The 25,302-nt window shown below is 28.6% G+C and overlaps 4 protein-coding genes across 6 annotated transcripts in view; 1 reads left to right on the forward strand and 3 right to left on the reverse strand.

Annotated features, from left to right (window-relative positions):
* The window catches only part of LOC125876369 (uncharacterized methyltransferase At2g41040, chloroplastic), a 12,590-nt gene extending 10,385 nt beyond the window's left edge, over positions 1-2,205 (reverse strand). The window contains exons 1-4 of one of the 3 annotated variants that reach the window (XM_049557552.1): positions 1,826-2,205; positions 1,016-1,116; positions 791-931; positions 450-531 (exon numbers count right to left, since the gene is read on the reverse strand). In XM_049557552.1, the coding sequence (XP_049413509.1) occupies positions 450-531; positions 791-931; positions 1,016-1,116; positions 1,826-1,993 (492 nt within the window). In that variant the 5' untranslated portion in view covers positions 1,994-2,205. The remainder of the gene's footprint in view (positions 1-449; positions 532-790; positions 932-1,015; positions 1,117-1,825) is intronic. The other 2 variants (XM_049557550.1, XM_049557551.1) reach the window with 2 other exon arrangements.
* The window catches only part of LOC125877631 (uncharacterized), a 306,889-nt gene that overhangs the window by 198,305 nt on the left and 83,282 nt on the right, over positions 1-25,302 (reverse strand). The window lies entirely within an intron of this gene.
* LOC125876365 (probable flavin-containing monooxygenase 1) lies at positions 3,680-6,999 on the reverse strand. The gene is made up of 5 exons (XM_049557544.1): positions 6,884-6,999; positions 6,034-6,271; positions 5,757-5,935; positions 4,732-5,093; positions 3,680-4,053 (listed from the first exon to the last, which is right to left on the reverse strand). The coding sequence occupies exons 1-5, from the start codon at positions 6,977-6,979 to the stop codon at positions 3,699-3,701; spliced, it is 1,230 nt and encodes a 409-aa protein (XP_049413501.1). The 5' UTR covers positions 6,980-6,999; the 3' UTR covers positions 3,680-3,698.
* Positions 12,558-15,966, forward strand: LOC125876377 (protein CHLORORESPIRATORY REDUCTION 6, chloroplastic). The gene is made up of 4 exons (XM_049557559.1): positions 12,558-12,798; positions 13,466-13,597; positions 14,582-14,790; positions 15,658-15,966. Exons 1-4 carry the CDS (start codon positions 12,600-12,602, stop codon positions 15,862-15,864), a joined length of 747 nt encoding a protein of 248 aa, XP_049413516.1. The 5' UTR covers positions 12,558-12,599; the 3' UTR covers positions 15,865-15,966.

Here is a 25,302-nt window from a genome sequence, read left to right on the forward strand (position 1 = left end):
CCCCTACCACCCCCCCCCAAAAAAAATATAAGTTTGTTTTTAAAAAATATTTTCAATTTCAAAAATTATTTTCTATCCTAGTAAAAATAAAAGATATTTCTCAAAAAAAAAAAATCATTCATAAATCAAACACTAAAAATCTTTTCCGGAAAATATTTTCTACTCACCAACCAAACATGAGAAAATAAGTCAAAAATCAACTTATTTTCCAGGAAAACATTTTCTAGGAAAACATTTTCCATGGAAAACATTTTCCTTCATACCAAACACACCCTAAGTGGCAAACACCTTAAACCTCTCATGCCTAAATTTTCTCCAACATGGAAAAGTAACAACTACTATATATGTAGGAAGATGAAAGAACATAGTTACTTTTCGATTAATATTTAGTTATCCAACCCATAAGGCTACTAAGATACATCTAATCTGAGCAATAAATTTTTTTTTACCTCTTCATCAGGACCAGGAAAACCACTTAGGTTAAAATTTTGACGCCAGCCTCTCTCATACAAGAATGAAACAATTGGACTCCTACAAAAGGGTAAGAGCAGCAGATATTAGAAATAAACATTTGGAAAATCAAAAAAAAAAAAAAAGTTAGATGATGCCTAAAAATCTTTTATTACAAGCTTTTACTTGATGCATCAGGAGTCCAACGAAAACGGACGCCAGGCTCAAAAACAGATCAAGAGAATTTTCAGCACTTTATTTGGAGAGATACTTACAGGAAAAAAGAAGAAATGCTTAATTTAGTCAAGCAATGACATGAATGTTGAAACATCACTAATACCTGAATAGTTCACTCCGAGCTGGTTTAACTTCATTGTATTGTTTTGTTCCAGAAGTAACAGTGAGATCAAGGTAGACATCTTTGCTTGAATATGATTTGTTACATTTTCTGCATTTGAAGCCCGATCTGTAGATTGCAGGTCTGCAAGTTTTAAATTCAAAGTCAAACAACAATAACGCCACACCTTGAGTCACTGTTATTTTCTATCTGAAAAACTAAACTTACACATTAAATCCTGAAGGCCCTTTTCTTATAAGAGGTTCATAACAAATTGGGCAAGCAAACAATTCAGCTTCCGTAGCATCCTGAGCTGGAGTTCTCAATTCCTGAACAAGACAGGAGTGAAAACTATACATAAACTGAAAACAAAAGGTAATGCATCACCTAAGTTTTAAACTTTTAACGGAACAACAAAGGCGAGAATGAAGAAAGGCAATTATTTGGCAAAACACTTGTTGATTGTAACACTTGATCATGATCCGATACATCAATGAAGAAATATAGCTATGACCAGCTTTCTTGATTTAATAAGAGTTGAGCCATAAAACAAGATAAATATTTCAATTTTATCATTCATACACTGATACACATCACAGTCTAACATTACCCAGCATCCAATTGGAGTCAACACACTCATCATAAAAACTTAGCTCCCAAATTGAAAATATGGTTATGATTAGCTAATAATTACATCAATGTAGCAGCAATAGCCGAAAATCATTCAGTACATCATCAATCTATCGTGGTCTCACAATCAACTCCCATCTGAGAAAAAAACACTAGGTGATTTCTTCCATGTGTTCTAACCTTGGTGGATAGAATTACGTGCTACCTATTACTAATGGAGGTGTCAGATATTCTGTGGAATTAGTGGAGATGCGAAAAAGCTGACCCGGACACCAATAGAATATGTGCTGGTCAAAAAGAGACATACTGATAAATTCTCAAGTTCCAATTTTTGGGTCACAAGAACATCAGAAATCACTACGGTGAACAACACAAAAAGATTCAAACTTTCACAATTCCAAAAATTACCGGTTCTACAGCAACAGCAGAGGTAGCTCTGATTCTTGAAGTGTACCCATTTGAGGAAAACCTTGTAGGAACACCAATTCTTGAATTCAAAGATACCCCATGATGTTTTGGAACCAAAGAACGATGATGATTCAAAGAAACTGAAGCAGTAGCAGTAGCAGCAGCCATTGATGAACTTCAGCTAAAACTGATGAGGGCTTTCTTGTCTTTTCCCCTTCCGATTTGATTCTCTGTGAGTGTAGAGATATATAAACAAGCCTATGTATATGGGTGTTTTCACAATGGAGAGAAGAAAAGGAGGAATTTTTTTGTGATTTTGATTCATTTTTGTCGTCACCAAAGTTAGCTCTTTTGTTTGAGGATCAATATTGGCCACGCCATGTTTATTTTAGTTTTACTCTCGAGGGTCTTTTGCCAAGGTATTGGAAAAATAATACGACATCATTTGATAACGTGTATAAAAATAATATTGGATATAATGTGTTAAGATTATTTTTTATGTCATGTTTTAGTTTAATGTATTATACTCCTTATATAATTGAAAATCTCAGGAATGGAGGGATAGTTATGTTATTAGTCAATTTGACGCATATGTTGGACTCTCAACCATATATTCATACTTTACGGGGTTTATCATTTTCTAAAATATTTAAAAATAAAATTATTACCTTCTTAATTGTTTATCTCACAAAGTGAATGTGTTTCACTCTTCTTAAGAGAGTGAGTAGCAAAAACAAATATTACTAAAAGTTTATTTTTAAACACCATTCACCAACCTTAAACAACCATCGCCGTCGTTGTTGTTGCCCATATTTTCTCCAAATCAATCTTTAAGAAATTAGGATTGAAAAAATGGTTAAAGAAAAAAGGAAGAAGATGAAGGAGAAAAAAGATCTGAAAAAAATAATAGTTAACTAGTTAAATACATGTGTTAAGTGGGTGTATTTCACTACAGACACATGTCTGAATATGACGTTTTAAGGGGTTATATATTTCACTTTTAAATGTTATATGAGTGTCTAGTTAAAAATCTAACAATAGGTTAGGAGGGATTTTGACCATTTTCTCTCTTTTTTAAACCTATTAACTTTTAATTTCTTAAACCTCATTACTCAAATTCATTATTGATTTTTTAGATATACATCGAATTGATCCATTAAAAGATAAAGTGACGTTTAATAAAGGAAATTGATCTCAAAACGTATAATTAAGGATAAAATAACACAAATCATACCTCAAAAATAAATTCCTATTGTCTAAGATATATTGTTGTAACTTCAGTTCACAACTAAGGAAAGTCATTTTTCCTCGGATGATCAAAAATATTTTCAGACATTCAAACAACAGAAAGTGATTTATTATTTCAAAAAATGACTTTTACCGCACTAAAATATACAAAATACTTAATAGGACAGAAAACCAAAGATCTATAGTTTTAGCTTATGCCCACAAATGAAGAAAGTTAGTTTTCCATCCGATGAAAAATATTTTTAGACAAACAACAAAAACTTATTTACATCAAAAAATGACTTTTAATGTAATAAAATTTCCAAAAATACTTAATAGTAAAACCAACTTAGAACTTTTAACTTTTAGCTTATAAATCACTTTTAAAAAGTCAATCCAAACACTTCTTCCTAAATTAAAAAAATATGTCAAAAAATAACTTCCATCTCAACAAAATATCCAAAAGACATAATAGAGAACTAAGGAAAGTCAAAGATATATAGGTATAACTTCATCCCACAATTGAGGAAAGTCATTTTGTCTCCCCATTTGATGAAAAATATTTAAATAAAAAACGACTTACTCTAAAAAAAATTCAGAAAAATAACTTTTAGGAGCAACAAAGTATACGAAATACTTAATAGGCCTAATTATTAGGACTTAGCCTAACATAATCTGATTGCAAGTATGGTTGAAACCATTCTTCATAGAAACTCTTCTTTCTTCTATTTTTGCACCCAATGTCTTTGCACAATTGATCATTGTACCATATGTGTAGTGCTGCAATACAACTCCTTTTATACTCTTTTCCACCATATGTTTTCATGTAATCTTCCCACTTTTGTATCTCATTTTCCATCTCTTTTATGCTTGGCAACTTGAATGTTTGATCAAGAAAATGTGCTAACCATTGACACCTCATCTCAGATGTGTGGAGATTTGTTATGCTCCCTGAGTATCCAATTATTGCTAGGTTTGGTATTCTTGGATGTATTATGTGCCTGTCAAGTATATTCAGTGTTATTCCACAAGTGGAGTCTCTCTGGAGAGGATAGGATGTACGTGAACCTTAGGCTCAACTTAAATAACAAGATGTGAACAAACAAAAGAAACAACAAATAGTATTGGAAATTGAAGAATGAACTACTACGCGAATATTAACATAAATGCCAAGATTTTGCAAAATGAAAAAAAGAAAGGGAAATTATATCATGAAAATGGATCTTATTACTATTACTACAATAACATATTCAGTGTAATTATATAAGTGGGGTTTAGAGAGGATAGAGATCAGGTTGTGACCATCGGCTCAAAAGAAGTGAAATCAAAGCATGACTGAAAAGAAAATAACGATAACAAAAACATTATCAATAGCCCCAAAGTATAACTAGGGCTACAATAACAAGGGTTAATTTTACAATTTTAAAACATAACTAAGGGTAATTTTATAACTTTTAAACATTTCCATAATGTAGGGGTAAATTTGGAATTTTTCAACTTTATTATACTTTCTCCTTGTGGGAGTGTGTATATGTTTTTTTTTTTTCAATAACACTAAGCTAGTAACTTATTAATTAAACTACTCTAGACCTTATTACACGATTCAGAAAGCATTCATGCATGTGATACAAGTGAACATCTACGAAAAGACAAGAGATAGTGCTAGAAGTAATGTGTACCTGTAAAGAGGAATAACTGAGTTTGGTGATCCTACTATGTGATTTTGAAACTTTTTTGAGGAAAACATATTCTTCAATTTTTCTTGACCTTTATATCCAGTAGCAAAGATAACAATGTCAGCTTTTATTGGCTTATCAACTTCTCCATCAAGAACTAAGCCTTGTTTGATGAATGAAAAATGTTGTATTTTCTTTAGAACAATGCTTCCTTCTTCAACTTTGCCATAGAAATTATCAGGCAATAAAAAGGACTTGCAAGAAGACATGTCTTGAAGAAAGCTTTGTTTTGGTACCATGTTGTATTTCTTCAATGGGAGGGTCCATGTAATATAACTCTCCACAAATTTTGAGAAACCCCATCTCTGAAATAAATAAATAAAAATATTGTTTAATAAAAATGAAGGGACAGCAAATAATATCAAAGAAATGAATAATTACTTCTCTTATTTCAATTTGTGTGATACATCTAATGTTTGTCTACATATCAAACTAATGGATACATGACACATGTGTTGAAATATACACAATTGTTATTGATTGACCATGGTAAAATTTCATTGGTTTGGAGTAAACACTCTATTTGAGTAAGTATTCACCGTTTGACTAGGTTAGGAATTTAAGAAAGAAAGATTTTATTTTATTTTAAAAAAAAAGCTTGTGATCTAATAAAATTCATAGATATTTGTGTAACTGTAAAAAAATTTAATGAATATAAAATAAGAAGTTCACATTTAATTTTTTAAAAAATATATAGGAAGATATCAATTTTTTGGGCAAATACTAAAACGACAAATATGTCACATAAATTGTTAATTAATGTTCTATATGACAGGTTAAAAACCACAAAATTCAATAAAGGCATTTTGAAACATTATAAATATCTTTAGTTTAAGATACATCACATCAAAAAAAATTACTTTCTTAAATTTTTTATCAAATCAAATAAAGACACATAAATAAAACAGAAAAATAATATTTTTTATTTTTAGCTTTTCTTCAATGTAATGGATTTCAAGAAACTTTACCATAGGAGCAAGTAGAGAGGCCACCACACTATATATAATGTTTTGGCCAGGCTTGTGAACCAAGAGCTCTGAAAATCGACTACCATATAAATTTCCAAGAGTAGCTCCCCACCAAAAGCATCCACTAGGGAGTGCCCATGGTATTGTTCTTTGTACCAATGTACAAGGAATTTCAGGACCTAAGTCATAAAACATACAACCACATTAAAAAAATATGCATATTATCAGTATACATAACTTAAATGTTATCATCAAATAAAGTTACGTTATTTCTTACCATTAACATTTGCGCATTCAGCCGCGATATCTATAGCTGATTTTTGAGAACCAATAACCGCAACTCTCTTCCCTTTAATAAGTTCTCTAGCACTTTCATTGTCCATGGCTGAGAAATCCATAGAATGTATCACTTTTCCGGCGAAAATGTCCGGTCCTTCACCAAGAGGAAACTCCGGCATATTTGCTAAACCACTATACCTTCCGATGCATAGAATCAAAAACTCGACTTCATATTCCTGAAATGAATACAACAGAATAAAAGTTTTAACTTTTATATACTGACAGTAACAGATCAAATGTGTTAAAGCTCTTGTTCATTAATATTCTATACCATATAATACACTTCTAATTATTAAAGTTGTTAGAAAAATATTTTTTGTATGGTAATTTCATGAGGGTAATGACTGATCGTAATGGTTGTGTGTGTTGGCTGAGGTTGTAATTGATGGTAATGTTGGTTGATTGTGACGATGATTGTGGAAGTAAATAGAGGTAATGATAAACTTACCTTAGTGTGGTTATAAATGGTGCTAGGTGATGGGAATGGTGACAACTATAATAACCTTTGTATATCAATTAGAAAAAAATATACATTGAATCTGATCATACCTAAATGGTGAAGTCTTTATGTTGTACTAAATTATTATATAACAATCTATTTACATCAATTACGGAAAAAGTAAATAGCGAATCTGATCATATCTGAATGGTGAAATCTTTATATTATATTAAAAATAACCGACATATATATATAATACATGTATAATATATATAACCATGTAAATTAATATTATATAATAATTTATGTACACCAATTACGAAAAAGTAAACAGTAAATCTGATCGTACCTGAGTGGTGAAGTCCTCATGTTGCACCAAGATTTGCCATTTCCCCTCAGAGCCAAATGCATTTCCATTTCCACTCCAAAACTCCCAAGAATCCATATCATCACCACAAACTCCAACATAATTAATCCCAATAACTTTAGTATTTAATTGAATATATCCCATTAACCCAAAATGCTTTGCATAATCTTCAACATACTTCAAAACTTCTTTGTTATGAGGATACCTTCCTCTAACACTTTTAGGCCATGGAAAATCAGTAAATTCAAATGTCCTTTTTGGACTTTGTAGCCTTGTTGATTCAATTGTTTGTGTCCAAACACCACCAATTGCATTTGAAGCTTCAAAAACTATAGGAATTAAACCTTTTTCTAATGTATATTTGCATGCTAAAAGACCACTAATTCCACCTCCAATAATTCCTACTCTTTTTTCCTCCATGATGAAACAATTTTTTGTTGTTGTTGTTGTTCTTCAAGAGACTGAAAATAAAAAGGATATATGAAAAGTTATAGATAATTGATATAAATAATTAATAGGAGAATATTAATGTTATTTTTTTATTTAATTTAGTTGTTATTTGACTTCATCTTGATGTGTTGTAATGCCAAGATAAACGTGAAATAAAATATTTGCACGAACCAACTATACAATCTATATATATTGTGAGATGTTTATGTAGTTGTCATTTTTTATAAAAACATTTAATTATAACAATAAAGTTAAAAAGAAAAATGTGAAATAAAAATTTGAACGGTTTTTTGAAATTCACACATTTATCTATCTATATTACTAATACAATCAGATCATTCTATAAAGATATTTAACTATAATAACCAAGTCAAGAAAAATATGAATTAAAAAAATTACACGATTTTTTAAAGACAGAATGACCTAGAAGACCTTTGTATTTGTCTCTGTTTGTCAGTTGAATCCTTATAGTTAAGACATTAGCAATTGAACCTTTAAACTCACTGAAACACAACATTTTATCATTTTTTTCTCGTCAATTAACTAATCAACCTAGTCCACCGATTTTCATAGATCGAATTGATCAATTTTTTTTTATCTATCCAGACGTTTGCGCTCCACACACCCTTTTCATTAAAATCGATCTTTTATACCAAACAACCTTTTATACCATCCTTTTCATTTGATTTTTATTAGTTATCCTCTAAAATCCTTTTGTTCGATTTTTGACTAGTTATCCATTAAATTCTATTGGATCGATCGATCGATAATAGTCATGTTTTTAGCAATCTATAGAAAAGGATAAACATGAAAAACTATTTGACAAAAATAAAATTTTAAGAAGTAAAAGAACAAAAATGAAAATAAAAAGGCATGGGATAAATGGTTACCTGGGTAAGAAGTTGTATTCTAGACTGATATACCCATGCTAATTTCTTGAAAGAAATAAAACTTTATATTAAGAACCAATAGACCTTTATATAAGTTTACAAAATTTAGATATTAGAAGTTACAAACAATGTGGTACAAAGAACCAATTAAAAGACAAAATTTGAATATATGGTCAAATTAGTTAATAAGTTTAAGTATAATCCAAACTTGATTGGAGTAAGTATCTACTAATAAGCTTACCCAAAAATAAAAAAAGTATCTACTAATAATACTTCAAGATTTAAAAATATTTCCTTATCTACACAATTAATGTTTTAAAAGCAAATCCAAGAAATTAAATGAAATAATTCATTTTTGGACATTAATTTAATATAAAATAAGGTAATATATAATATTGAATTGATTTTCGGACATTGATTTAATATTAAATAAGAAATTATTTGGATACAATATAGTAGATATTAAGCTAGCGTTTGACCATAGTTTTTCGAATATCTTTGGCAAGTCATTTTTGGGTGAAGTTTGACCAGCCATAGATTTTGAGAGAAATATTTAATTATTTTTTTTAAAAAAATATGATTTATAACCCTAAGTTTGTATTTATCATTGTATGATGAATATGTTTCATGAAAAGTCATGACAAGAAACACAATTGATATGAATCTGAAGAAGAAAAATACTATTATTATTACTACTTGTGATTGGAAGTGACTTCGGAGATCAAGCTCGAATAAAAACTATTTTAAAAAAATAAAAATAAAATAAATAAATAAATAATATATATATATATATATATATTTATTTATTTATTTTTTTTTTTATTTTTTTTTGTATAAATTTTGTACAATAAACCATAACTAAATTCAGTTCAAAACTATAAATGACGGATGTTTTATAAAATATAAAAGTTTGGGATAATTTTTAAATTTTTAAAAATTTCCAAATAATAGAATTTGGTCGAAATACTATTCTAGTATTTGGAAATTTGGATTGTTTGCAAAAAATATACTTGCCAAATAATGGCAAAGCGTATGTCAGACAATATTTGCCAAGTTTTTTCCCAAATATTTTTGAAAATATTTATGTTCAAACAAATATATATCAAATTATTTTTGGAATATTATGTACATAAATTATTTAATATTAAATCAATTTCCAAAAATGATACAACAGAATAGATATTAAATATAGTATCAATTCATTTTTGGACAATGATTTAATATTTAAGGGGATCCATTATTTCACTCCAAAAATGAAAATGATATTATTTTTCAAATTCATAAGATTAAAAGGTAAGTGAGATTTCTACATTGGGTTTTTACATCAAATGAAATAATTTAATTTTAGCAATAAAAATTAAACTAAAAATACATAACAACTAGCCATGATGTAATTTATCAAATTAAAATAAAGGATTGAAAAATACTCTACTTAATTATTATTCTGTTACAATTCGTGTTAGTCCATATGCATAATATGTACATATTCTTTTAACACCCAAAAAAAATGTTGAAGTGAATATCAAGAAATATCTTCATTCAAACATGAATATTATTTAGAAAATATATAAATTGAATTTACCGGAAATATTATCTCTTGAAATATAACTCCATCCCTCAATTTTGCAATTTTCTCCTATTACTTTCAAACACGAGAAAATTCTAATGTAAATAATAAATATAAAAAATTGCAACATCAAAAATTATATCAGATATCATAATATATAAAATAATAGAAATTAGACGTCAAAAAATTATATCAGACAACATAAATAGCGCAAAAAATAGAGCAAACTGCAAAATGTCACCTCCTAAAATGAGTTTCTATCAAATTGATCTGTTAAATTTACAAACCAGGCTTTTTTAAAAATAATATATTTGACAAAAATATTAAATGTGCTCACTTTTTGACAAATTTAAAAAGTCGAAAAATACTTAAATATATTTTTAAAAAGGCATAATATATAATTAGGCGTCTTAATTTGATCTTAACTGATAATTAAGCACTTCCAATTTTGAAAATATACGTCTAGATACCTCAACTCATCTCGAAATATTATCTCAGTTGAACATTCCAACTAACAAAATAATCTAGACACCTCCAAATTTATGTGTAATGTCCGTGAGTGTCCACGAGACACAATGGAGAACACTAGTTGATCAGATGTCTAGATGTGCATGTTTTCTCAAAGTTGGAGTATTTAATTGTCAATTAAGGTCAATTTAAGATGTCTATCCATGTATAATAATGTCTTTTTAAAACTATTGTAAAATACATAAATAGATACTTAAATTTGGTTCCACTGATAAATAAACACTTCAACTTACAAAATGATCATCTAGACATTTTCAAAATTTATTTGTCATATCAGCGTTGAATATCCACTATATACAACTAGGACAAATTAAAATATCTAAATATTCATACATTCTCAAAATTTGAATGCTTAGCTATCCATTGAAATTAAATTAAAATCCCTTATCTATGCATTATATCTTTTTAAAATTATTTTACACCTGGCCAAAATATGATTCCTACATATCTTACCTGCCATTGGAGAAGAATATACTATTGAATCATATGAAAGGAAATCTTTTATTTTATTTTTAACAATGTCAAATTTAGTTTGTGGGCAATAATATAAATTTTCCCCAATTTAATTAATCCCACATGCCGGCCCTAGGGTACTTCTCTAATTAAGAAATAATAATCCAATTTAAGGAGGAATATATTATCTTAGTTTAAATCGATATATTACAATTCATCATTAGTGTATACATTTTAATCGTTAGTGTAAGAGATTTTTATTTCATCAGTAACATTTACATGCTATGAAAAATAATTTATATATGTTATTCTTTTAAAATTATAAATCTCATATTTTAAAAAGATTTGGGTGCAAATACATTTTGATAAAATAAATAATTAATAAACATGATATATTGTTGGTAGAATATAATCCATGTTAGTGATAGCCAAATTAATAATTAGAAGAATCTTTAGACATGGTCACAAGTAATCCTTGACTTTTTCCTAATTCTCCTTATCATTTAATGAGATAATGTTATTTTTAAATTCTCTTTTAACATGGGATATTATCAGGAACACATATTTTTTCAGTGAAAAATTCTATTGGAGATGTCAAAAACCATCGAAAACAATTTATGCAACACAATAGAAGGTCGTTAGACTATAGCTTTGTGCGAAGAAAGAAACTAATCAATTTTCAAAGAGAAATTTATCGGAAAAATAAAACACGTATAGAAAACAAATGAACATTGATTACAATGGATAAATAAATAGAAAAGAAAAAGTAGAAACTCCACTTACCTAGTAAAGGAGATGAATGAATCACATGAAGATAAAAACGCCCAATGATTAAATGAACAAATATTAATTGAAACTTAATTAGCTTGTGGAAATATATAACTTGAAGCATTTTTAATTAAGCCTATCTCCCCAAATATAATTAAAATGGCCGGCCTTAGGGTACATTAATTTTCTTAGGAAGACATTTTCTTAGTTTCAATCGGCTATATATATTAGCTCTAGTAGAAAAAAATTTCTATCGGAAACAGTTTTTCTATCCTTACAAGGTAAGAATAAAATTTACGTACACACTAACTTCTCTAAATTCTATTAGTTAAATCATATTGAATTTATTGTTATTATTGCTATGGTTATTGTAGATATTCTTTTTTGTTTCTTCTTAGATGTGTTCGATACTTGTTTTGAAGTTCTGACTAATTCGAAAACACTCTTATAAGGCTTACTAAAGAGGAAGTGCTCCCTACGCTCCAACCCAAGAACTCTGCTTTACATTGGAGCATTGACAGAGCCACCTTTTTACACTGATTCATCAAAAAATTACATTGCATAAATAGGTTATTTTTCAATTTATAAATATATATATTATTAAAAATTTTAATTTCGTCCCTAAAGCATTGAAATCTTATTCACCTCATCATAGTAATGGATGATAACTCTAGTATCATCATTCTATCTAAACTAGGTTCACATTATCATGAAGTTTCTCTTTCTTTATATTAGAAATCCATAACACTGTCATGAATTTAAAAAATTACAATAATTAATAACCTGAATTATTCGCTTGTTTAAGTTTGAAATCCACAATACTATTATATAATATTTCCCCATTAAAAATGGTTATTTTCAAATTGGTCCAAAAAGTAGCCATCCCATACAATATTTACAATTTTGCCCATAATAGCCAATATATGGATATAAGCAATTTTAAACACAAGGCTAGAATAAAAAGGTGATAAATAAAAAAGAACAAACAACTATATTTTCAACTATCCAAAAAACAAATAATCATTTCTTGTTTAGTTTATCCATGGCTTCAACAAGACCACTACACACACTTTCTTCTACACTTAAACAAACAATTCCTTCTTTGGTTCCATTTATTATTAATTCACACAAATCCAATACTATTTCTTTCACTTTTTCTTCTTCTTTGAGACAAGTTGCTACCTTTGTATCATTTAATCCTTCTGGTAATTTTGACCTCTCCCTTTATGATGACCAAGAAAGTAAGCATATTCTACACTTTCATTTTTATATACATATCGAAGTCGAAATTTGAAAGTTTTTAGGTTCTGAATCTTGTCATTCATTCATTATTAAGTTTGCAGTTAAATATTTAACAATTTTTTTAATATAGATATAAGTTTTAAGTAAAAGCTACAAAGTTTATTGAAATACATTACCTTATGACGTTATTGACATAACAAATGATGTTTCTCATCTATCTCTTTAAAAAAATTCAATTGAATGATGTCCATATGTTATTATTCTGAATGGATAAGGTTAACTTATATATAATTGGTTAATTCGTTGGTTCAATTCCTATTGAATATATGAAATAATTTTATTTGTCTGTTAAGTATTTCTTATTTGATATTTTCCCATTTCATTAAAATAATAAAATGTCGTTCCTAGTCTATTTCTTTTATTTCTTCATGTTTTCATGTTCCAATTGATCAATGTCCATAATCCATCTGTTATTGTTTTGAAAGGATAAGATTAGCGCATCTGTGCATACTTGGTTAATTTGTCGATTCAATTCCTACTAAATATGCACAACAATAAAGTTAACTTTATTTAGCACTTAAGTTAGGGCGGAGTTAGAGTAACGCGTATAAATTCTATAAATTTAATAATAATAAACTTTAAATTTTAACTCCGATTTTTTAACAGATATTGAAGTAGCATCTCCACCAATGCCACCATCAGAAGGTAGATATGAAGTTGTAATAGATAATGACATCATTCAACATCTTGATTTATCCCCATTTCAGAATGCCACTGGAATTTCATCACCCTTATCTGGTAACTATCTCACTAATTATTATTTTCTTCATTTTAATTTATGTTATATAGTTAAAAGTTCGAGAGTTAATCGATTTTTTATTTATGTATGCCTGTTAAATATTTTAATAATTATTATAACTATAGTATTTTTAAAGTAATTTTCAAATAATAATTAACATATAATTACAAGCTAAAATTTACTACTAATTTTTTTTAAAATGTGTTAAATTATTGCCTTCTTAGTTGTGGTTAAAGCTGAAGCAGTTACTTTTTTAAGTGAACAAAGAAAAATAACTAGAGTGTGAGAATCAAGTCTAAAAAAGGATTTTTTTTTTCTTACATACAAAATCGTGAATGAAACCTTTATCTCACACGGTTTTTAAATAGTAAAAGAAAAATGAATCTATTTTTTCCCTTTTTTTTGTTACTTTTTTTGGGTATGTATAAGATCGAATTCATTCGATTTCTAAGAAGGACTACTAACACTACAAGAAAAGTGTGAATTACATGGGGATTTTTCTGGGAATTAGTATGAAAATTTGCAGGAAAATAAGTTTACTATGGATTTTCATACTAATCCCTAGGAAAATCCCCATGTAATTCACACTTTTCTTGTAGTGTAATCAATTTTCTAAAGGCAAATTTTTTAAACGTTAAAACGAGAGATTTAATAAAAACTGAACATGGTATATGTAGAGAAAAATACAATAATAGTATATCTAGTGTAATCTTATTGATTTTTTTATTGAACTTTTTTTTCATCTTTATCCAATTTAATAATTTAACACAAAATCTTATCGGATCTTCACACAAATAGCTAGACAAATTTACTGATTATTTTTATAAATTGATATACATTGATTATGCATAGATATACATATGTTATATACCCTGCTGGCTATTATTAATTTAATTAGTCGAATGAACAACTATTTAGATTAATTCTTTTTATTGTTATTAACATTGTCTATGATTTTAATAATGTTGCAAAAAATGTAACAGCCAAGCCAAAAGAATTTATGGAAAGGACAATTGGATTTACAATAAATTACAAAAGGGAAGACAAATATGATCTAAGGGAATTATCAGAATTTCCAGATATAAGACTATGGTTTGTTAGATTAGATGCTACTTATCCATGGTTGCCAATTTTATTGGATTGGAGAGCTGGAGAACTTGCACGTTATGCAGCAATGTTGGTACCCCATCAGGTATATAATTCTTTAATTAAATTTATATACACTGACAATGTAAAGAATTTTCATATAATTACTGTATTTTAACTTGTTGTATAGTTAGTATTGAATTCTTGATTAAACCAAACAAAGTTGGGCAACTAGTGCACCAAGTTTACACTATCGGTAGACAGCGGCAGAATCAGAAAAAAAAATTCACTAAGGAAATGTAAAATATATAGAAGAGGCCAAAAGAATTCAGTATATACTTACTTTTATATATATATATATATATATATATATATATATATAAAATTGATCTTATGTATATAAATTTTATTTTTAGATGAATCCCTTTGCGCCTCCTAGCTCCACCCCTTGGTTGTCAGGTCATTAGGATGAGATGGATTACATTAGGTTTATTATACACTGTTTTACCTTGCATTTTTTTTTTCAAGATATAGTTTNTTGTCGGGTCCTTAGGGTGAGATGGATTACATTAGGTTTATTATACACAATTTTACCTTGTATTTTTTTTCAAGATATAGTTTCCACCTAAAGAGTTGCTACCTTTTTAAAAGGGAAGTCAATCGACACCCCTTAGCCAGAAAACAACATTATGTAAATAAATCATTCTTTTTGTTCCTTCTATATACATACTATATACGTTGCATTTCTTTGATTTCTTTGTGTTTAGTTTTTAATATTTTAACTCATTGTAGTAAAAATTCTGATTCCATCACTACTTTCTACATGTGACATTTTGATCACATGACAATAATTCTTATCATTATGCCAAGAACTTCCGACCAATTAAGCTAAATGCAACCTTTTTTTAATTCAAACTTTTTTTTTTTTGACATTTTTCTTTTTAAATCTTAAAGTTTTTCTTTGTTTTGACAGATGAGTATGAAAATGGGAGTAGTATTCAATCCAGAGGCATTGGAATTGTTTGTGATGAATAAGGTGTTTGTAGTGTATTCTTGGTTGAAGCAAAATGAGATTCCAATGCCAAGGCTCAAGACAAAAGACATGGCAAGAATGCTTGGTTTTGGGATTGGTGATGAACTTTTTGACTTGATTGATAAAAATCACATTGATCCTTCATAAAAATTGAATTAATTTTTCACTAAATATTTTGTAATTGTTGAATATAAAATGTTGCTTTTGTCTAGTATATTAGTTGTATTAATTAAATTCGAAATGGTTCGGATAATACACATGAGTTTTCTTAAAAATATATAAGGAATTGCATGTTATTTTTCTTTTTCCCTTTGGACAATTAGTTGTTTACTTATTATATATGGAGTATAAATCAATGTTAACTACAAACTATTACGACTAGATGGGAGGGTCTCTCTCAGCTAACCAAACATCTTCAGAAACTACATAATCAAACTAATGGATATTTTCCAATATTACAAACAACAATAACATATTCAGTGAAATCTGACAAGTGTACCCTACCTTACCTCGTGAAGGTAAAAAGATTCTTTCAGAAGGATCCCATTACCTTAAGTAACAAAAGGCCCAATAATTTAATGTTTGTGCCCAACCCAAAAATGAACTGAGATGAAAGCCCAATTTTTGTTCCTTGAGCTTTTGTTTAGGAAAAACTACCTAATTAGATAAACATTCCTATCATATTTATTAATTCTCTCCCCAGAGTTTAAATAATTATCTATTGTCTAATTAATTAATAATGTCATATCAGATATCAAGTCAGATACACCTAGAGACATGTATTTTAGCTACTAGATACACTAAAATAGGAAGAGGTGAGCGAGAGAAGGAGAGAGGCGAGCGAGATAATCCATATATCTCAGATATATGCAAACCACACTAGATACTAGATACATATATTTGGGATGCCAGATACAAGGGGAGAGGCGAGCGAGAGAGTCAAATACATGCGAATCCATTAGGATACAATATATCTAGAACAAATTACACCTGATTTTGACTCAACATATTTGAGATACATGTATCATGAAGTCCAAATTCTGGTAAGTTTCATAGTAATGATAAGTAAAGGGAAGAGAGGTTATTAAAACCTAAACTAGTGAGATTTTTTTTAGTTTCCTCTTATTTATTTATTCTTTCTTCTCTTATTTTTTAATTCTCAAAAATCCTTACTGAACATTTAATCCAATTAATTTGCTTCACACCTTTGCCCAACAACAATTTTCACCTAAAAATGAGCTGAGATAAAAAAGAAGAAAAAAAATGTCTTCAAAATCTAAATATCTCAACATATGAAGGCAACCAATTGGACATTTAAGAGGCCCATTCAAATGGGCTTTATGTGGCCCAAAATAGTGCCCTTCCCAATGCTGTTACAGCTAGCATACATTCAACAATTACAAAATAGATGGGAGAGATGTATCTCTATGATGTATCTCAGAGGGGATTTTTGAATGTATATACGACTATTGCAGGGTTTTTAAAATCCCAAAAAATGGAAAAGAAGGTTATTTTTTTAAATATACACATAAATTAAAACGAAGGGAATAAAATTTAATTTATAGATCATTAATTTTATTAAGTCGACCTTGACAAGACGACCGATATGTTGAAAAATTTCCATTCTCTCTCTTTCCTTTTTGTACGATCTTTGACAACCCATTTTTTTTGTCCCAATAGTCTTTAATAGTGACATTTCACATCATATACTATATCACAACCAACAATTAAGATCTATATCAATTACTTTGGAAAACATTTTTTTTTTTTGGGGAACAAAAAATATATAATTCTTGACATTAACCAAATGAGCCATGCAAAAATGTTTTGCAAAGAGTGGGCAAATGAGGCATTGCCATGTGAAATTGGTTCAATAAACGTGTTGAGTGTATGGGGTAGACGTGTTTTTAGATAAGAAAATATGTTAGCAAGAATCTAATCCAAAAAAAATCAAATCTATCATACTTTTTTTTTTCCTTTTTTGAGTGTATGATAATATTGTTATTTTCTAGTATTACTAGTATAGCATAATATATTCAAACAAAATATATCTTGTATTCACTATCAAAAATATTGACTCGTCCATAATGTTTCTGATGAATATTATATCAAATATCATTTACCAACGAATAAAAATGTATGTAAGTCTTTTTATTTATTTATCAAATTAAACTAATTCTGTCAGATTTTTAAATCTACAAATCAAGTCAAATCAACGAAACTCGTTTTTTAATAGGTAGTTTTTCGATTTGGGTTGGATTTTTAGAGAAGAGAAAATGTTGCAAGGATCTAATCAATATCAAATCTATCATACAACTTTCTCCTTTTTTGAGTGTATGATACTATTGTTGTTTTCTAGTACTAGTATAGCATCATTGTTCAAACAAAATATATATTTTGTATTTGCTATTAGAAAAATACTATTTTTGAATAGATTCAATCAAATATTGACTCATCAATAATATTTCTAATAAATATTACATTGAAAATCTAACATCTCGCAATTTGAAATAACTAGGAAGAAGCTTATAATTGGAAATAGTCATTTCTGGAAAGAATGAAAATCTGGAAAATTTGTTTAAGTTAGAAATAGTTGAGTTTTGGTCAACTTCAAACGGCCATAAATCCTAGCTCAGGATGAGTTAGGTGTACTTCCAGATATGGTTGGAAAGCTCTTGGAATGATCTTTCCAACGTCGCCGAGTTTGCGCGATTCCAAGTTTGTATGATTAAGTTATGCCCTTTGAAAGTTGGGCTATTGGATTAAGGAAAGTCTATTCCGGATTTTGGAAGGGTAATTTAGTCTTTTCCTTACCTAATTATTCTAATTCGTTTTTAGGAGTTTAATTGGGGAAGAGTCAAATTTTAGTCAGTTTTAGAAAAGTGAATTTCACGCTAGGGCTTGGAGAAGAGGAGAAAGGAGAAGAACATTTAAGATTCGTCGATTTCGTCAAGGATAGCTTGTGGATTATGTCGGGGGTGATCCCTAAAAGTTACATGAGATCACATAGCGTTGGGTTAGTTCACCCACGCGCCAATCATGATTCAATTTCAGCGAAGTTTTTAGATTTTAAAGTAAACTCTTGAGTTCTTGATGAAATTCATTAAATTCTTGTGGGTTGTGTTGATTGGAGTTTTCTTGAGATTGATGCATGTTATTAGTTGTGCTTTTCGAGTAGAATCTGATGTATATTGAGGGTATTGATGATTCTAAGTGTTTGGGGAAAGAACTAATCGAGTTTAGAGGGTTTAGAGTTGAAAAACGAAGGAGAAAAGTCAGAGTTTTCTGGGCAAGGGCTTGGGGCGCCGCGCCTCTCAGAGCGCCCCACTTTAGATCCTGAAGTTTGGGCTCTGGGGAGACGCGCCAGCCAGAGCGCCACAACTTCAGCTCTGAAGTTTGTGCTCTGGTCCCCCGCGCCTCTCAGAGCGCCAAGGTCGCCAGTTTTTTCCATTTCTTCCCCAATCTTTTCGTACTTGTTCCTTTGCAATGTACCTATGTTTTCTAGTTGATTCCAACACTCTAAGGTACATCTAAACATCATGAAATCATCCATAAACATGAGATCATGAACCTTGAATCTATAATCCAATTCAAGGAAAGTTAAGATCAAAGTCAAGAGAAGTTCTTAGAGTTTTCCAAGTCTTTTCCAAATGTTTTAAGACTTAAAGTTGAAGTTGAGTAAAGATTAAAGAGTAAAGTTTGAAGTTCATTTCTTCAAAAGTATATGGGGACTATGTATTCCCAAAGGGTTTAAAATGTTTTCACATTTAAACAAGAAAGGAAACCTCGATTTCCAAAAAGCTTCGAGCTAGTTTTCAGAAAAGAGTAATCGCTTTCTAAATGAAGCAAGAGAGGAAACTTTGATTTCCAAGATAGCCTTTGAGCTAAGTTTTTTAGAACTAATCTCAAATCACAGAAAGAAGTATGTTTTTAAACATAAGAGCTAATATAATATTTTTGGGAGTAGTATTGAGCATCGATATGGGGGAGAGTTCAGACAACTCACATCCCCATAAACCATGTAGCCATCATGGGTAGAAAAGGGTCATACTTTTTAGATGATTCCTTTAGTGTTTTTTTTAGCATAGAGTAGTGGATCCACTTAGTGAGTTAGGTTCTATACACCTGACAAGGTATAGGACGGTCCTTGGCAGCATGAGGTAAAACGTTGTATCATCATTACAGTTGTTAAGTGATGGTTGTCGGTTAGAGAAACTCCCACAACAGTATTTTGTATTTTTATATATACACATCAAAAATATTTGTATTTTCATATACAAATAGAGTTCATATCGTATCTTTGCATACATACAGAGTTATTATTGTATTTCTAAATGCACAGAGTTGACATCATGTTTTAAAAAACTTTTCTTTATATTGCACTTATTTTTAAAATGCTTTATATTGAAATCAGTTCAGTTCAGTTCAGTTGAGTTCAGTTGAGAAGAGCAAAGGTAAGTGTTTCTTTCAGAATCTTTTCAAGCCTATGTTATGTTTAACTTTCCAACTCGCATACTCGTACATTCAATGTATTGATGTCAGTTGGTCTGCATCTTATTATGATGCAGATGCAGGTAATCAAGATCAACATCCAGCGCATCATTGATCTAGTTGAGCTTCAGAGTTGTTGGCGAGCCTCCTTGCATTCCGGAGGATCCCCTTTTTCATTACTTTATCATTTTAGTTCATTAGGATGTTGTAGGCCTGTTCCGACATCCATCTCAGTTGTTTTAGAGGCTTTATAGACAGTTAGTTAGTTAAATTCATTTGTCACTACTTCATTATTGTCTTATGTTTTTGAGACTTAAGGTTGCCATTTTGGCTAAGTTTGAATGTTTATTTAAAGACATTCTAAGTTATTTCACAAGTTCCTTGTTAATCTATTTCTTGTGTTTAAGTCTTCCGCTGAGTAAGACAGCCAGGCCAAGGGTTCGCTTGGGGCCAACAATGGTTCTCGAGTGCCACCCACGTCCAGGGTGTAGGCTCGAGGCGTGACAGAAAATTAATCTTTACCAAATCAAACTAACTATGCCTGATTTTTAAATCTAGAAACCAAGTCGAACCAATAAAAATAGCTTAATTTGGGTTTTTTAAATAAAAGAAAATGTTACAAGGATCTAATCAAAATCAAATCTCTATCATACAATTTTCTCCTTTTTTTTCGAGTGTATGCACTATTGTTATTTTCTAGTGTAGCATAATTTTTCAAACAAAATATATCTTGTATCCATTATGAGAAACAAACACATAACCAACATGGATTGTGGTACAGTGGTGAGATTGTTTCATACTCAACTAGAGTTTTTATGTTTGAGCCTTGAATATCGAGAAAATATTGTTGGGAACATCACTAACAAAAGGCCCTGCAATGCATGATCTGAATTTAGTCAAAATTAAACTCCAATGCAGACACTAAACATCGAGTGGAATAAAAAAAAAAAACATGCCTAGTGCTAGTATAGTTATGACTTATGAGTGTATGTCACTATTGTTATTTGCTAGTATATCATATTTGTCCAAATGAAATATATCTTGCATCCATTATGAGAAAATTGCTATTTTCAGACAAATTTAGTTGGAAATTAGCTCCATACGGTTTGTAATGGATTTTATGTTGCAAAACCCTTATCGACAAATTTAATTTTGAAGATACATTCGTACCCGATGAAATTGGCAATTTTCTGATAATACCGCTAGATATCTGAAAAAAAGACATTTTTCATAAATTTCAAATTTATTTAAATAAAAAAGTTGGTGACATATATAGTCGTATACACTATATAGATGTGCATGTGCTTGATGGAGCAAACAATATTAAATTCAAATTTTGATTAAAAAAAATATTACTATTAGTTATGCCCTACAAAAATAAATTACATAACTTATTTTTGTCTATTTGGCATTAATATTTTGTTGAGGAGAACATTTCAATTATTTAGAACAGCCAAATATGTACTTATCATGTTATATCAATCAACTAAGATATTTGTTTGAATTTTATCTTTTTGGTATTACCAAAAATGGACAAAATCTCTTAAATCTTTCATATCAAATTGAGTTCTCAATAATCGAAATTTAAGTTATTATTAGAGAAAACAATGTCATACACGTAAAATGAATGTAAGGAAACCAAATGGGACATATATAAAGAGATATGTAAACAATGTCAAGGTAGGGACAACTCGATCGCAATAATAAGACACTACTAAAAATATAGGAATTAATACAAATAAATTATTTTATTTAGTGACGGATTATAATTATTTTTTTTTAACATAAGTATAAAGATTGAAGATGAAACATGCATATTGTTAGGTAATATTTTTGTCTATCCTAGCGATATCCACCATGTTTTAATTGTTAAAACATTTCAAAGTTACAACACTATTTGAACTAGGTCAATTGTTAAAAATTCATGAAAAATGTACATATAATAAATTCGTCAAGATTTTTACTGAGGATATATGTTAATATGAAATGTAAACACACGAAAAAATTAAAAGAGGTTCAACATCTACTATACATACATAAAAGTAATTTGAATCATATATAAATAGTATAATTTTTCGTCAAAAGAGATTCAACAGAACCCCCTTGCCCTACCTGACTCTGCCCCGGATTACAAAGAACAAAAAAGATAGACAAAACCAAAAAAAGAACATTAATTGAGTGTCTACATATGATGGAGATATATAGAGATCTCATTGTCTTGGTTTGGGTTTTGTTAGCTTTTGGCAAAGGATTTGGCCCATGTCTGGCTGCTCAAAGAGGTTCAACTCTTATTAGAAGACTTTTCATTCTATGGTTTAATTAATTTCAACTATAATGAAGCATACATCTAACTAACTTCTTGTCAAGTACATTATCAAATTTAATTTCTTCCGACATTGTGGTGGAGTACTGCTGAGTATTTTCAAATTCATCGATTATTAATTGAAGATTTTAATTTTGAATTTTGAATATAAAGTCGTTTTTATTAGAGTGTTTTACCCCCAAATATTAGACTTTTCAGCAGAAGCTCAGATTTAATCGATCCCGAGCGAATAGCGGACATCGAATGAAAAATAAATAAAATAAATAAAATCCAACACTTCATATAAAACTTTGGGTTTTTTTCATTGTCAATTAAATTTTATATGATAGGTCACTTATTAAGTAATTACATGTAAGTTTTGATCAAAATTAATTGGTAATTTAATAAAATGGGAACTGACCATCTATCACCAGTCAAAATTCAGTGGAACTGTGGAAGTGTAAGAAATATCTTTATAACTATCCGTATATATTAACTTAAATCCGTCAAATTTTGGGTAGATTTACGTAAATATCCTTTTTTTTAGGTTCACATTTAGATTATATCCCTTTGTTATTATAATTGTGCAAATATAACTTATCAAATTACCATTCTGGAAAATATTAGATTCGAATCTAATATAATAGTCTACTCATAGATATGTTGCTCAATGAGACAAAATGTTATATGACGATAATTTAAATTGTGGTCTAAAAATATTTTCTCATTAAATTTTTAGTCTATTTAAAAGAGATATTTTTAGACCATGACAAAATTTTATCACAAATTCACAAGCTATAAATTTTTAGTTGTACGTATGACATCCCATGAATTAATAATGTCATTAATTACACCTTAATTAATAACCCTTCTAATACATAGTTATACTTTTTTTTGCCATGCCCAAATTATTCCACTTGTAATATATTCACCAATAAAATATTATGGCTTCTCCAATAAATATAATATAATAATATAGTTTTTTTTTTGCTTCACTTGATGTTCAATATTCATACGTTGAAAAATTCTACATGAAAAATAAAATAACTTCATACTAAAGACTTGAATTCGAAATCTCTGATATAATTTCATATGCATTAAATACAAATCTATTTGAACTACCTGCCTGAGTAATTATTTGGTGGCCCTATATAACTCTGCATTTAATCATGCATGAGATGTTTTTTCTGTTCATGTGCAATTAATAATTCCTCAACTTGCATTACCCATCATTTCATGGCTTCATTTGTTAACTTTCCTTTTTTTTTTGTTTGAGTTTGTGGTCCTATATATTTATCAAAAAATAAATTTTAAAAAAGGTATAATTTTCATCGCAAAAAATTTATCATTCTTTTTATTTATATATCATTTCAGAAAATATTAATTAGAAAATGGTGTTTAACTATTTTACTCATGTTTTACGTTTTAACGTATAATTTTTTCATTGAATATTTATTCTATAATTGCACTCAAAGATGTGGCAATGAAGTAGATGGAGAATCGTAAAGTTTCAGGTTCAAATTTAGTAGAGACAAAAATATTAGGTGATTTTTTTCCATCTATTCTAGGTTTAGACAGAGTTAATTGATACATGTTGTTGATAGGAGGTGGTAGATATTTTATGAAATTAATTGAGGCGCGGTTAGGATGGATCAAACACCATAGTTAGTTATATAATTGCGGTGTTTATAGTCTTTAAGAGCAATTACTACTAAAAATAAAATATAAAATAATTAATTTTATCTTCTTCTTTTTTAAAATAACAAATATTTTGAAACAAATTAATATATTCAGCAAAGACGATAAATATTTTGAGACGGAAAAGTATAAAAATAAATCATGAAACCCGACAAGAAAAAGGAAATTAAAAGCAGGCCATTAAGGCTGAACTCTGAAGAGTTTTTTTTTTTTTTTTTAAAAAAAGATCTTCTTAGTTCTACTTCTATGCACTTGAGTTTGGTAGCATTTATTTATAATTATTGAATATAATTAAAGAAGGGATATTCACATTTAATTTATGTATGTTCTAGTTGAAGGTTGCCATTGTATAGTTAAATGATCACTAGTACAAAAGAGCATTTAATTAAGTTCACTTCATAGTTACTTCCTCAGTCCATTTTTAATTGTTATGTTACGTTTTTCGAAAGTTAATTTGATTAATTTTTAAAGTTAAATTAGATTACATTAGTTCGATATTTTAAACAAAAGAATTAGATATTCAAAAACTATACAAAAAGTACTATAAATTGTAATTTTTGCATATAAATATGATGAAAAAATACATCATAAAATATTAGTCAAAGTTCTTATAATTTAACTCTAAAAAAGAAAATCATGACAATTAAAAGTGAACGGAGAGAGTATTCACATTATTAAAATAATTATTTTAAATTATTTATTAATTTATAAAATTAATTAATTTTTTCTCAAATTGCATAAATCTTACTAATTAATTTTACGAAATATTTGTTATGTCTCATCGATCTTTACACTATATATCATTGTGTATATACAAATTAAATTGAAAATATAATCACGACATTTTATTTGACGTATGAATGACAGAATTTAATGGACATTAATAATTTAATATATACATTTTCAACTCTATTAATCAAAAATCTAATCCGAACAACTGTGCTAAATATGTAGCCACATAAAAATACATATTTAAAAGTCAAAATGTGTTGATATTTAATATTTAATAATAAAGATAAGACAATATATTTTTTAAAAATAAAATAAAATAATATATATATATATATATATATATATATATATATATATAAACT

The sequence above is a fragment of the Solanum stenotomum genome, chromosome 9, assembly GCF_019186545.1.
Source record: "Solanum stenotomum isolate F172 chromosome 9, ASM1918654v1, whole genome shotgun sequence".
NCBI lineage: Eukaryota > Viridiplantae > Streptophyta > Magnoliopsida > Solanales > Solanaceae > Solanum > Solanum stenotomum.

Bases quoted from the DNA above. Each gene is read 5' to 3' on its own strand.
- LOC125876377 (XM_049557559.1), top strand. From the start codon at position 12,600: ATGGCTTCAACAAGACCACTACACACACTTTCTTCTACACTTAAACAA. The intron at 13,598-14,581 runs GTAACTATCTCA...AAAATGTAACAG, and splicing joins AATTTCATCACCCTTATCTG to CCAAGCCAAAAGAATTTATG. The intron at 14,791-15,657 runs GTATATAATTCT...TTGTTTTGACAG, and splicing joins CAATGTTGGTACCCCATCAG to ATGAGTATGAAAATGGGAGT.
- LOC125876365 (XM_049557544.1), bottom strand. From the start codon at position 6,979: ATGGATTCTTGGGAGTTTTGGAGTGGAAATGGAAATGCATTTGGCTCT. The intron at 5,936-6,033 runs GTAAGAAATAAC...TTTATGACTTAG, and splicing joins TGAATGCGCAAATGTTAATG to GTCCTGAAATTCCTTGTACA. The intron at 4,054-4,731 runs GTACACATTACT...TATACTTGACAG, and splicing joins TCAGTTATTCCTCTTTACAG to GCACATAATACATCCAAGAA.